Source organism: Marmota monax, unplaced genomic scaffold (genome assembly GCF_021218885.2).
Source record: "Marmota monax isolate L192 unplaced genomic scaffold, Marmota_monax_Labrador192_F-V1.1 WCK01_AAM20220418_F8-fsc00018, whole genome shotgun sequence".
Taxonomy (NCBI): domain Eukaryota; kingdom Metazoa; phylum Chordata; class Mammalia; order Rodentia; family Sciuridae; genus Marmota; species Marmota monax.
The window spans coordinates 8,026,149-8,040,738 of record NW_026692201.1 but is presented as its reverse complement, the minus strand read 5'-3'; the positions used below and the strand labels follow the sequence as shown (position 1 = coordinate 8,040,738).

At 44.7% G+C, this 14,590-nt stretch overlaps 1 protein-coding gene across 1 annotated transcript in view; it reads right to left on the bottom strand.

The window, feature by feature from the left end:
• Positions 1-2,326: 2,326 nt before the first annotated feature.
• The window catches only part of Thbs4 (thrombospondin 4), a 46,401-nt gene continuing 34,137 nt past the window's right edge, over positions 2,327-14,590 (bottom strand). Inside the window, exons 13-22 of the mRNA XM_046429152.2 lie at positions 14,155-14,314; positions 12,678-12,796; positions 11,722-11,774; positions 8,970-9,163; positions 7,832-8,010; positions 7,221-7,269; positions 6,937-7,133; positions 6,153-6,325; positions 3,107-3,246; positions 2,327-2,575 (exon numbers count right to left, since the gene is read on the bottom strand). Of these exons, the coding sequence (XP_046285108.1) occupies positions 2,514-2,575; positions 3,107-3,246; positions 6,153-6,325; positions 6,937-7,133; positions 7,221-7,269; positions 7,832-8,010; positions 8,970-9,163; positions 11,722-11,774; positions 12,678-12,796; positions 14,155-14,314 (1,326 nt within the window). The 3' untranslated portion in view covers positions 2,327-2,513. The remainder of the gene's footprint in view (positions 2,576-3,106; positions 3,247-6,152; positions 6,326-6,936; positions 7,134-7,220; positions 7,270-7,831; positions 8,011-8,969; positions 9,164-11,721; positions 11,775-12,677; positions 12,797-14,154; positions 14,315-14,590) is intronic.

Here is a 14,590-nt window from a genome sequence, read left to right as displayed (position 1 = left end):
TTGATAACCAGCTCTGTGGAGCTCTGGTTTGTAGGGGTTGCTAATTTCTGTGGTGTAAATACTCCAAAAATGTCCGTTTTCAAACTATCTATAGTTAAACAACTAGCTCCCCAAATTCCAAAAAAGTTGAATAGTTAGTAATTGCTTCTATTTGTTCTGATTGTTTTGCATATATAAATCTTTCCCAACAATGCAGTAAGCTCCATAAGTGGTGGAATTATATTCTAGATCTCCTGTTGGGCTCATGGACCTAGCACGATTAGACAAAAAAGTAGTGATTAAGTTTGAGAGCCCATTTCCTGTGGACATACTATACAGCCAAGCAGGGAGATTATATTGGGATAGGAGTGGGATGCCTCCTCTTTCCATCAGCCTCAGGGCACACAGGAGAATATGGGAGTCATTGAACACTTCTGATAAGGAACCAGGCTCACTGAAATCAGACCAGGATACTATATGAATTAAGCTCAGAATCCCAACCAGATCCAATCAACCAACATACTTTCCTCCTGAGTTAGTATATTTTTGTGTATAGAAATTGATGTGCTTCAGTGATCAGAATGAATATTCCTCAAGAAGATGATCTGGGGCTTAGCTTGTGGCTCTGTGATAGAGTGCTTGCCTAGCATGTGTGAGGCTCTGGGTTCAATGCTCAGCATCACATATAAATAAGTAAATGAAATAAAGGTCCATCAACAACTAGTAAAAAAATATTTTTTAAAAAGAAGATCTGTAGCTAGGTGTGGTGGCACTGTAGCCAGGTGTGGTGGCACATGCCTGTAATCCCAGCCTCTCAGGAGGTTAAGACAGGAGGATGGCAAGTTCAAAGTCAGCCTCAGCAACGGCGAGGCACTAAGCAAATCAGTAAGACCCTGTCTCTAAATAAAATACAAAATAGGGCTGGGGGATGTGGCTCGGTGGTCAAGTACCCCTTAGTTTAATTCCTGGTACCCCTCCCCACCCTCCGAGAGAGAGAGAGAGAGAGAGAGAGAGAGAGAGAGAGAGAGAGAGAGAGACTGACTGTCTAGTAAAGTGCCAAGAGGTCCAGTTCCAGGGAAAGGACATTAAAATATCTGTAAGTTATGGTATAGCCTACCTGTACCAGGTAGTGAGTGGAGAGCCAAGAGAGTCGGAGGGCTCTTGGAAGAACTAGGAGCTCAGGAAATGACCTTTCAATAAATATATACAGTGAGGAAAACAGGGAAGATGGAGAACAACCAAATGAATATACTTCTCTTCCCTGGGTTTTGGAATTGGGAAAGATTTGTAAATGTGGACATTTCAGCCATAGACTGAAAAGCAGCTGTGGCAGAATGTGACCTAGAGGTCACTGGTACCAAGAGAGTAGTCATCAGTGCTCACGACTGGTGGACAGGCACGAGTTCTCTTTACCCATTGGAGATGATGCAGGAGATCAGATGTTCTGAATTACAAGGCAACACACACAACTCAGCTTTATACTTAAGGAGGATGCCTGGAAGTTCTCCATGTCTCATATTGGGATGCTCCATTGTATTTTCTGACTACCAAAATCACGGTAAAATGTGGTAAGAGTGTTTAATCCTTTATTTATGGTTTAAGTTATTTGGGGAATTCTGGAATAAAAGAATATATTACTACATAGCAATATTCCTTGGAACTAAATTTCTAGGGCATTTATAAAATTTTCCTGGTTCCTTGATTTAAACTGGAAAGTAAGAAAGGTAGGTGTACAGATTAGGTAAATTTCTGCCTATACGTATAATTAATAGTACTAGCACAGAACATGGCTGTGAGCAGCTTTTTGAGTATTAGGAGGGCTTATATGACCCATTCATGCACTATTGTCCTGATTACTTAGGAGGTATTCATTCAGCAAACATTTATTGGATATCTATTACACATCAGGTACTAGGAGGACAACATAATTATTTTCAATAAATTTACAGTCCACTAGGGGGAGCCAAATATATAAATAAGCGTAAGAACTGTATTAATGATAGAAGTCTGTGGAAGGTGTGCGTGAGGTGAGGAGAGAGGATCTGAAGGAATTGGGCAAATCTGTCCCAGGGCTGGTCATAAAAAATTTTAATTGGAAAGGTGCCCCTGGACAGGTATTTCTGGGCCTCCCTACCTAGACTGAGGAGGCTGCTTAAGGTACAAAGAACTGTTAGGTCTTTTGGGTGAAGCTGATTGGGGTGACCCAGATGAGACCCTTTGCCATGACCTTCTGATTCATGCACATGCTCAGTTTCACAGACTACGGGGCCTGAGTAGAACATATCATCCTGCAAGATCAATGTGGAACCCTCAGAGAACACCATTTGCCATCAAACTGAGCCACATGTAAGCAATGCCTGAGTAGCATTGTTATTAGAAATGATGTCTTCTCCTTTATTTCTACATTCATATAAAAAGTTCTGATATATTTGGGCTGTAAAAGAAAGCCACAGTAAATACAAAGAAATTTATAGGAAATTAAAAAATATATAGTTTTAGCATTTGGAAAAGCAGTTACAGGTTGCTTCCTCTGTTTAATTATCCAAGCGATCAAAAATCTGGGTTTGAAACTCCTGGAAGTCCTCCGGGATGGTATCTGCAAAAACAATGGGTGAAGGATGGTTAATTTGGAGCCTTTCCACCTGGAATCCAGATCCGTTTTGCATGTCAGTCAGGACTCCTGTAGGGGGCGCTCTCAGCTTGCCCAAGAGGCCCCACAGACCCCGGCAGCCATTTTCTACTTCAGGCTGCTTTGCAAATTGTTGGCTGAAAGCCCAGCAACGCTCATTCATAGCCCTGAAGAAAATTAGCAGGCAGAGTGGCTTTTGAGTCTGTGATTATGTTTGAGCCATATGAAAATTAAGGCTGCCTGTAAATTGAATCTGAATTTCTCACTGAACCCCAAACCTAAACCATGCCGTTGAATTAGATGGATCTCAATTTTCAAATTTATAAAATCGGAAAAATGAGATCCACTTCTGACTTCTGTTACACAGGGGCTATCAGATTTTAATGAGCATGTAGCATGAGCTTTGGGCTTTAGAGAAGAAAGTATGCTATAAAAATATGGTGGCACTGTCTGATTAATTCTAGTAATAACATTGTGCAGTAGCAGAATGTACGTTACCATTGCAGCGATACTTGAGGTTGGACCAGATGATGTTTTCTTGAGAGAAGCAAAAAACTCCAAGTCGGCCCCCACGCATGGTAGTGTCTATGGTGACCCCAGAATCAGCCACCAACTCTGAGCCTTCATAAAATCGCACCCTGCAGACAACGCAGGCAGAACAGGTCTCCATGAAGCCCAAGGCAGGGTGAAGTGCCCATGAGGAGCTTATTCATACACCTGCCTTTATTCTCTTTGACACTCATTTCCCGCTGACCTGGACTGTGCTGTAGCTGGTCTCCCTTCCCTATTAGACTGGAAGCTCCTTGAGGGCAGGACCTGTGTATCTATGTCTTCCCAGCCAGCAGCAGGGAGATTGTACAGGGACAATTTTCAATGGTCTTTCAAAAAACCCAATACAATGCTGGGACACAGTAAATTTGATAGGTATTTGATGATAAGTTAAAAAGATATAGCCTGACATCCTGGGAGAAAGGCCCTGTGGCTACATCTTATGAGTGACCTTGTTTGGACAGATGCTTAGAACTTCTGCTCTTCCTCAGTTCTACTGGATATCACGCACAGACTCCCAGAGCCACAATTCACAATAGGCGACAGCATTCTCTACTTAGAAGTTCAGAAACCTGCAGGGCATTTTTGGTTGTCATGGTGGCATTGAGTGGCAGAAGTTAGGGACACTGGATGGCTTAAAATGCCTGGAGAGACTAGTCAAAATTGGTCCTGCATCCTGTGTGCTTTTAGAGTGTTTCTCCAGACACACAGAAGGATAACGGCCTGTTTGTAGCAACTGGGGCCTAGAACTTAATTCCCTTTTACTTGTCTACATCACGTATATTTTAGACAGATTTTAATGTTAGCTGAAGTCTCCAGGGTAAATTGGGAAACTACTAAGTACTTTGTTTTGGTTGAAAATTGAGTTTTACCATTTTACAACTTCACATCACCTTTGGCAATACCATTGTAATATAATTTGTCACTGAACCATCAGTCTGTATTAGAATGTCACTTTCATAGTGATTCTAGGTATGGATGCTACTCTCTATTTCATTTTGTCTTCTGGTATGATTGTGCCCAAGCATTTACATTATTTTGTTGTATATTACTTTATTAATTATTAATAAAGTAATATACAACAAAATTGTATATTAATTTATTAATTATTTCTCTATTGTTAGAGCTCAGATTGACTTTCATAAAACAATATGTGTAGGTAGGTTATATTTCCTATGATTTCATTTTGGGATAGAAGAAGGGGTATTTCAACATATTTGTCTTAAAAAAAGGATGTTGGTCTTAACAAGGCTGAGAACATGAAAGGCTGTGCGCTTCCTTATTGTGAGGCAAACAGAGCCCATTAGACATAATATCATAGAGGAGAAAACAATGAATTAGTCCAGATAAGCTTCTTTTTCCTTCTAAGTTGCTTTCCTGACCTGTTTAGGAGAATGCAATCTATACTAGTTCCTAAAGGTACTATGTAAGCTGACATGGGTGTTGATCTGCAAGTATGAAAACTAAAATAAGTATATTGTCTAAATTTCAAAGATGTAGGCCATTGTAACTCCTGAGACTAGTTAAAAAAAAAAAACAAAAAACAGTCCTATAAAGAAATAGGGCATACCCATTACACAGTTCCAAAGCCACTTTCATGTTTTGGGGGATTTGTTACAGCAGTACCCTACTTGTTATGATTTAGATATTAAATATTAGATATGAGGTGTCCCCCAAAAGCTCATTGTGAAACAATGAAAAATTTTCAGAAGTAAAATGACTAGATTATGTGAGGTTTAACCTAATCAATGGATTAATCCATTGATATGGATTAACTAGGTGATAACTGTAGGCAGGTGGGGGTGTGGCCACAGGTGAGACACTGGGGTTGTGTCATTGGGGATTATATTTTGTCCCTGGTGAGAAGAGCTCTATTTCCTGGCTATCATGTCTTCTATCCTCAGGTATCTTTTTCTGATCACATCCAAGAAAAGTCTCTTCAACGATCTGTATAATTGAGTCTGACCACTAGAATTATCCAGGTTAATCTCTACATTCCAAGTTCCACATCATATTTGCAGAGTTTATTTTGCAATCTAAGGCACGGTATCAAGAGATTATAAGGATTAGAATTTATATATCCTTTGGGGTCTTTATTCTGCCTGTCACTAGATAGATTACTTGCTTTACTCACTTTCCTAACTGATCTTTCTACATCTATCATTTATGAATCTAAACATTAAAAATATCACATAAATGGTTTAGAATAAAAGAAACAAAGGAGACAATAGAGCTAAGACAACTATGGGAATGCATACTAATATCACATCTTAGGCCACAAACATACAAAAATCATATAGAATATTAATAAGATGATTGATGGTATTTGAATTTATGTTGCTGATTATATAATCGTGTTGTATCATTATTATATTTTCTGATTTGATAAGCATATTATGGTTTTCACTTGTACTTAGGAAATATGTTCTAAAATATTTAAAAATAAAAAGACAAGATGCCTTAAAAAAAAATAAAAGCAGATCACACTGCTTACATGATGAACGGTTTGTACCATACATGGTACATACCAGGTGTCACGCTAGGCACTGGGGAGACAGAGATCAAAAGACACAGGTGCTGTCCTCCTGGAGTTTACAGTCCAGCAGTGAAGACAGACCATGAGGGACTCTCTGCATTCTAAGTGATCACACAGGCCCAGAGGAGTCTCAGGGCAGAGCGTGTGCAGGCGTCTCAGCCACACGTCCTTCCCTCCACCCATCAGCAGATCCACTCTCAGGCTTTGCTAAGGGCACAGCAGAAGGGCACAACCATCCATTTGCATGGGTCCCCCAATGCCTCCCCCAGAAGCTCCTGCTAAGTGTCAGTCTGAGCCTATGTGTCTTCCTCCCACCTCTCTTCTGGGTGTCCTGGTCTGAAGTCGTGGAAATCCTGGCAAATCCTCGAGGATGATCCCAGATCAGGACCACTTGGGGAAGCAAAGGCTCTGGGGTGCAGAATGGAGTATACCAGGGTAGGAGAAGGGGCCCTCACCTACCTGATGTACCCCACCTGGGGCCTGTGCTGAAGGAACCAGCGATAGGACACCTTGTCCTTCCAGCCCACGTTCCTGGAGTCCTTCCACAGCAGCCTGACCTGGTCACTGGTGTCCCCTGTGTGCCACAGGGAGTTTCGGAGATGTTCCCCTGGGCCCGTCTTAGACTTTACAGCCTGGACAAGGACAGGAGGAGGGTGTTAGAAGAGGACACACAGACCATCTTTCCTGTCTAGACCTGAGGTGATGACATGGTATTGAATTCTGGTTACAGTCAGATGGTCTTGGACTTGTACAAAAACAGATACTTAAGTGTTCTTTCTTCTGAGGTGACCCCAGCCCCTTGGTACTAAGCAGGGAACAATACTGTACTGCTCATTCCACACTTTTTCTATGATAAGTCCATTGCTTCCCCACATTGGCCCCATGAGGGCTCCCCCCAAATGTCTGGAGATAGCCCACCAGACCTTCTGTACACAGCTGGCCCTACTGACCAAACACCTTAGCCGGTTTCCAACACAGGATGCCTGAAGATGCACTCCAGACCTTCCCAATCTCTCTGACCCCACGTAGGCTCATGTTCCCATGACAGTCACCCAGAGATCTGAATGCAGTTGGCATACAGGCAGGAAGGGAGTCTCTGGGTCAGCTCTCATCCTGACTATGTCATTGTCATCAAAGTATCCATTTCTAAGATTATCTACATGCCGTTTGGGAGAACTTGGGATTTAAAGGGAGGGCAAAGGGCCCAGAAGAAGGGGAGATGAAAGGCTTTGACCACCATTACCTTGAGCTGGATGCCAGGTTCCGCAACAGCTCGGAAGGGCGTGGCTTGCCAGTATGTCTGCTCTGTCTGTTTCCACATGACCACGTAGAAGCTGGAGCTATCTTGGTAACCAAAGATAAAGCCTGCATAGTCATCATCGGTCTGGGTGTTTACATGGAAGGTCCCTTCGAAGTCAACTCCGTTGAAAGCTGTGTACCCTGTAGAGATCGGATGTGATTACACAAACAGATACATTGCCAGCTGGCAGAATTCTACAGGAGAGCAAATTGAGGCCCCAGACATACCCACTGCCAGCCCAGGATCACTGTTCATGGTCTGCACAATCTCCATGCCCTGTAGAAAGAGTTGAGGAAGTTCAGAGCCATCTCAAAGTGGAACAAATAAACCTGGGGGCCCAGATCCTTGGGTGCCATGAGTGGCAGGCTGGTGATGTGTGACTTCCATTAAAGGTTTTAAATAGAAATTTAAATTTAAATAGAAATAATTTTTCTAAGATTGTCACTTAAGCAGACTCCCCTTAATTGGGGAACATATATTTCTAATATGGTTTGCTCTGTGACTCTGAAATGTCTACTAAATCTCTGTGTGTCTTCCTTTTTCAGCTATGCAACGAGGAGAACAGTAGGAGGCTGATTATTGGATCAGGAGCATGATTGGTCCGAGTTCCAGTTCCAGCCATCTCAGCCACTCACTGCAGAGCTACCCTGAGCAGTCTTCAAGGCTTTAGAAGACTCAATTTTATCATCTATAAAATGGGCACGATGAAAGGACTTTGTCTCAGGACTATGAGGAGGAACACGTGAACAGCTTCCTGTTCTTAATCAGCACCTCTAAATGTCACCTGCCACTATTAAAAGAGACAAAGCTGAGCTCTTGCCAACTCGGATACACTCACCTGGTTCAGGACCACCCAGTTGGGGTCGATCTGGGCATCCCCTTCAGGATCCAGAACCACGGTCTGGTAGGCTCTGAAGTCCGTCAGGGTGATTTCTGCATTCTCAGGGCAGACATCGATCCGATCGATGACCTGGTCCTGGTCAAAGTCAGTCTCACAGATGTCTCCCACCCCATCACCTGAGTGGGGTGAAGAAAGGGGACAGGAGCTCAACAACGCCCATACTTACCACCCTCAGCAGAGAAAGGGGCTAGACAGGGGACAGAAGACGAGCCCAAGATCTCACCTCCAGGGCTATGATTCACCAGTGTCAGGAGAGGAACCTTGGGGTTGGTCCTAGGCTTCAACCTGGACCCTACTGATGGGCAATCAGACCAGCCCTCAGGTGACCACCCAGAGTTTCTTGTAAGGTCAATGTTAACAGTTGCCCTTCACTGTGTCCCCAGGAAGTTTTTATGATATATGGCTGGGTTTACCAACTGGTGGCTCATAAGCCTCATCTTATGTAAGCAAATGTCTACAACATTTTCTGGGTTATAATGTGCAAAAAGCAGGGAAATTACTGTCACCAGAATCTTATAAATTCTGGTTGGTCCCTCAGCTGAATTTGGCTACAAGTGAATTTCATTCAACTGAAATGACATTTGAATTTGCATAGCTGGGGATAAGGCCTCTAGTTACCTTAATCCCCACCGCTCCCTGTCAACTCCTATCTGACTTGGCGCACACATGTCAATGCCTGGCCCCTGCAGGTGTCTGAGTTTGTGAACCCAGCCCATCCTTTTCTGTTGTGCCCTTCTCTCTGGCTCCTTTTCTGGGACCCCCAGTGACTGGAAGGAGGAAGGACAATGTAGCCACTCTCCCAGTCTCTGGAGGATGGAGCTGAGCACATGGCTGTGGCCCTGCTCTGTATGATTGCATCCTAGGGTGGCCCAGAAGCTGCAAAGTGATCAGCTCTGAGTTGGAGACCATTGTCTACCAGATGTCTACCATCCACACAGAGTGTGCGGAGGAGCTGGGTTTGACGCAGCCGTTACTGGGAGGCAAGAAAGCAGAGGATCTGAGTCCTCAGTGCCCTGAGAGGGGCAGTGTGCCTGGCCAGAGGGGGTCTCAGGCAACCTGGGCTGGGCCTGCTTACTGTTGCTATCCTCCTGGGCTGGGTTAGGGACCAGCCGGCAGTTGTCTGGTCCCGGGGGCATCAGGTCCGGGATGCCATCATTGTCATCGTCGTCATCACACTCATCCCCAATTCCATCCTTATCAGTGTCCAGCTGGGCACTGTTGATGACCGTGGGGCAGTTGTCTGTGCTGTCCTGGTGGCCATCTCCATCACTGTGGAGAAAGGATTTCAGTTCAGCAGGGGACAGGAAGGAGAGTCTGGGTTGGGGGATTTTAACAGCCTTGGGTTTTATCAAACCTGCTAGTTCGATTCCTTTGATGAGGCGGCCTTATGGGCTGCAGAGACAATTTTCCACTTCTTTAGCCTTTTAAAACAAGACAGCCATTTCCTACTGAAGATAAGAGTCTGTTTCTGTGATTTGTGACCAGAGGCTCCTCTCGGTGCCTGGGGACTGTTAGATGATCCCTGACTCTGAGGACATGTGAAGGGCACAGAATGAGAGGCTGTGGTGCCAGCCAGCTCCAGAGAGAGTCCTGGCCCAACCATCCTGACCAGCAGGAGACCTCGCACATGATACTCCACGTCTGTGGTTCCGTGTCCTCATCTGTAAGGTGGGGATGGTAACGGTCCCTACTTCCTAGGATTGTTATGAAGAGTACGTGAGTCAATGATCAGAATTTTGCACAATTCAATTTTAATATATGAGAAAGCACTTGCTAAGTGCCTGTGAAAGAATCCTACAGTGTGTTCTGTTTATTACCTTTTATAATCCCTGCCCGTGGACACAATGAGAATTCCGACCTGAATGCCATGGGGAGATTGGCAGAGAATACAGCTGCCCCTTCCCGAGAGGTGGGCCCAGGACTTCTCAGGGTTCTTACTCTCAGCCCACCACTTTTCTCCTTCCAGGCTGAATAGCCATGGGAGGATGAGTCTGCACTGTCTCCCAGAGGTTCCCCTGAGTCTCTTGACACCTCCCGTGGCTGCTTCAGATCAGAGCAGATTCTCCTTTTACCCTGTTCCTTTTGTGGCCTCCCATTGGCAAGGAACTACCCCTACATCACATGGGAGAGAAGCCAGGGACCAGTCATTCCAGATGGCTCCAGGGGCAACAGAAGTCAGTCCAACCTGGACAAACCGAAGACTGGCTCAACTGGTAGAATTCCTGTGCATGCTCTCGGGCTGCTTTTTTAAACATACCATTGAGCTATTTCCATTAGCAACAACTATTCTATAGAGCCCTGAACATTTGTATGCAAAAAAAAACAAGCAGTTCCTGTCCTCTCCCTCAAGGTTCACATTTGTGGGAATTAAAATGTGGCAGAATGAGTCATTTGTTTTAGGCAAATTTCTAGAGGCTGGTGGAATAGCATATTTTAGAAATTAGATGGTAATCCGAGTACAGGATGACCTGTAACAGGGAACATTCTTGATATACATCATTTAGGGGGGCTGTCAGGTTGCCAGTCCCACCTTCCACTCTGAAACCGAGAGATTCTGATGTCAGACTCCCTTCCTGACTCGCCCCTCCCATACTGTGATACCAAGAGTAACAGCCACCATTTTCTGCATATGGACTGAGAGCCAGTACTGGACTGGGAGTCTTACCTACCAGATCTTGAATTTTCACCATTACCTGTAACAATGTGATTAATCATTTATACTTTTCAGATAAAGAAATTGAGACCCCAAGAGACTGAAGAATATGTTCAAATCACTCAACTTTGATGTGCTCAGCAATGAGGACACGGAAAATACTGAGGGAGCTGTCTTTGAGCAAGATGTGGATGGAGAACTGAGTCTGCAGCGCAATCTGTGATCCAGGTACTAGAGAGAAGCTGAGTCTCTTGCTGCTTTGCCTTATAGCATCCTTGCCCTCTTTACTCTGGTTCTGAGTGCCTCTCTATGAGTTCCCCAAGGAGTGCAGGGGTTAGAGCCTTGGATAGCAGGTATCTCCAGAGATGAGTGGCACATGGCTGTGTTTCTGATGCTCCTACATCTTTTTTTTTTTTTTTCCAATTGCAGTGCTGGGGATGGAACCTAGGCCCTTGAGCATGCTAAGCAAGGACTCTATCACAGCTACATCTCCAGCCAGCCCTGGTCTTAATGTGGGACTCCACTGAGTTGGGCTAGGAGGGTTGGCCAAATTTGCTTGCACAGAACAAATTTAACTCAAATAAGAGAAACTAAATGGAAAAATGTGAAATACAATGAAATAATAGTGACCCCTCAGCAAACTGACATCTATGTTGGGATGATGGTGGAGTTTTCCCGAATTGAAAGAATATAACCAGAATGTTAGATTTACAACAGAAATCATGCTAAGCACTTCTTATGAATTAACTTAATCTTCCCAAAAATCCTATGAGCTAGGTCTATTGTCATTCCCACTGTACAGAGGAGAAATTGAGGCACAGAGAGATTAGGTAACTAATTTAAGATTAACCAGATTATAAGAGAAAGAACGGTGACTCAGGTCTGGCTGTCACACTCTAGAACCTGTCTGTAGGGCATGGTACCACTGTGCCTCTCCTGCCATAGAGCTTCCTTGCTGGAGTGTCCAGTGGCCTATTCTACCATTGCCATCTCCTACACAGAATTTCCAGAGAGGAATGGTGGCCCTGACTGGAGACAGAGCTGTCCCAACAGCAGCCCCAGAGAGATCCAGAATATATCTAGACATATCCCAAAGCCTGCTATCAACAAAGCTCCGAAAATTAAAACTCCAGATTTTTGCATCTGCCTCTCTGAAGTGGGACATAGGCCGTACCTGTCCTGATTGGTGTCACAGGAGTCCCCAACCAAATCATTATCCACGTCAGACTGCAAAGAGAACAGAATGTGTTATTATCCCTGGGCCTGCATGTACAGAATGTTCTAGAGAAGGCAGATCTCATCCATCATCACTGGATTTCAGGAATTATTTCTCTGGAGCTGAGATGGTACAAAACTGCAAAAGGACAACACCATATTGGTGTAGGCACAATGCTGAATTTTCAAAAAAGCCTTCTAAAATATCAAGCTGCATGGATGGGCTGCCTACACACCAGATGAGCTGATTGGGAAAGGGTGCCCGGCTAGCATGGTGGCAGGTGGAGATGCAGAGCTCTGGCATGAGTTGGAAGGGAGCCAGCCATAGGCATGAGGACAAAGCAAATTGACTTTGCTTTGCTTCCGTATTTTGGAATGGAGTCAAAATGGTGAGTCACCGAGGGCAACAATGACTCCCCTCTTGAAGGGCTCCAGAAACAAATGACACATCATGCCCAATTATCCAGACAGGGAGGGGGTGTGTAAAGGGAAACTCGACACGTCACTGACTGAACTTAATCTGAAATGTCCATACATAGGCTGTGCAGGGATCTGGGGACTAAAGGGATACATGATTAGGCTCTCAATGGTTAACTTCCACGTTCCATTTTCCTTTTAGCAGAAAAAAGTTATTTTGGGCATCATTAAGCTCAAGTTACTAACATCAGCAGTGCTCTTCAGCTGTGAGACTTATCCCGAAGGCCTCAGAAGACCCCATCCAGACTCTTGTAGTGCTCGTGCCAACATCTTCAAGCCTAATGTGTGTCATTTCTCCACCTGTCCTCTGTTACATAAGTGACAACAGGTAGGAGCCGGCCAATGGGCTCTGCTGTGTTCCTCTGGACATTGGTCTAGGATGAGTCTTTGCCTAAGACAGTTCAGCCTACAGTTTGAATTCCCCTGAAGCCTACTAACCTGGTTAGGGTTGCTGACATCAGGACAGCTATCACAAGTGTCCCCCACACCATCACCATCCTTGTCCCTCTGATCACGATTGGGAACTCTGGGGCAGTTGTCCAAAATGTTTTTTATTCCTGCAAGAAAAGAATGCTACCTTGGTTCAGGGGAACATGACAGAAGGGAATGTGACACACTGACTTCTAGGTGATATAGAGGTCAGGCCCATGGTCATTGTCACAGTCACTACCCTTTTCAGCAGTTATCTGAAGGTCCCATTTAAAATTTCATTTTAAATGCAATTTTAAATGGGACCTGCAGAATGTTTCCCCCACATGAGATGTGGTTTTGTACAGTCATTTCAAAGGAAGGATTCTGGGAGACATAAAAAGGAATAGCTCTTAGAGGCATTTATCCACTGATTTGGGATTTGTCCTAAAGACGTGGGGGGCATGATGGCTGGTTGGGCTGACCCTGAGAGGGAGGACCTGATGGGTGTTCGAGTTATGACTTGGATGCAGGGTTCTGGACAGAGATGTGCTGGAGTCAGGCCCACTGAGTCCCTCTTGTGCCAATTTTGCATTGAATGACATCATATTGGTAGTTTAAAATCGATAATGGGAGAAGTAACATTGCAGAAATTGACGAATTGGGGCTTTCTTTTTTTTTTTTTATTGAGCTGGTTTGCCAGTGCACCACTGGGTCAGGGGCATCAGCTGGGCTCATAGAAGATGAGGTCATGCTTTAGGGAGGTATAGATATTCTGTGTCTGTGTGTGTGCATGCATATATGTGTGTTTGGAGTGGGTGGTATTTCTAAAGGGTTTTCTCCCAGTGCTCTGTGTTTTGGTATGTTTTCCAGAAATTACCAGATCCCACGCTATCCTTCAGTGCTCGTCATCTCTATGCCATGGGAGTCATACAGAATCAGATGACCTCCCTCAAGTCTCATGAAGTTCCACAGCTGACTAGGTCTAGGAGGGGCCTCTTACATGGACCTCACACAAAGTTCCTGTAGGGGGGTTCCCAGAGCTGTGCAGTATAGCCACCCTGCTTCCAGAGCCCGACCCAGAATAGGCAGGGGATGGCCATATTTCCCTGAGGGGCCTGGGTCTCAGAAGTGTGCCTCAGAGGGTCTCGTCTGTGAATCTGCTCAAAGCTCAATTCTCCATTTCCAGGTGGAGAAAGGTGGTGAGGAAAGTACAACTGGGGAAGGTGGATGCCCTACAGGACACAGCCCTGACATGACCCTGCTGGAAGGGGTTTTTATTAAGTTCCTAGCAATGACATAGAGTTCCAGAAACATCCACAGTTATTAAACAGGGGCATGGGTTGTGGAGTCTCCTAAAGAGACAAGCCAGCCCTGGGCCTCCAGGCTGCAGTGAACCATCAGCGTGGGAGGCCCTGAGTCAGCAATTCTATTCCTACTCTTGAGAGAGGACAAGGACAAAAGGACAAATGAATCCCAAATAAATGACAGAGCAAAGCAAACCCACCATCTCCATCCATGTCATCATCACAAGCGTCTCCTTTTCCGTCCCCGTCAGTATCTTTCTGGTCATTATTTAAGACTGTCCGGCAGTTGTCACAGGCATCCCCAAAGATATCTTTATCGCTGTTCCTTTGGTCCACATTGTGAGTCAAGACACAGTTATCCTAAAAGATGGGACGAGGGGACACTTACTCAGACTTTCACTAAATTCACTCCCCCCACTGGAAGGAGAGGTGGCCCAAGTCTATTAATTTTATTTTTTAAACATTTGCAAATCTTATGAAATAAAAAGTTGCAGTGCTGCTGGTCATGGTGGCACATGCCTGTAATCCCAGTGGCTCAGGAGGCTGAGGCAGGAGGATTGCAAGTTCAAAGTCAGCCTCAGCAAAAGTGAAGCACTAAGCAACTCAGTGAGACCTTGTCTCTAAATAAAATGCAGG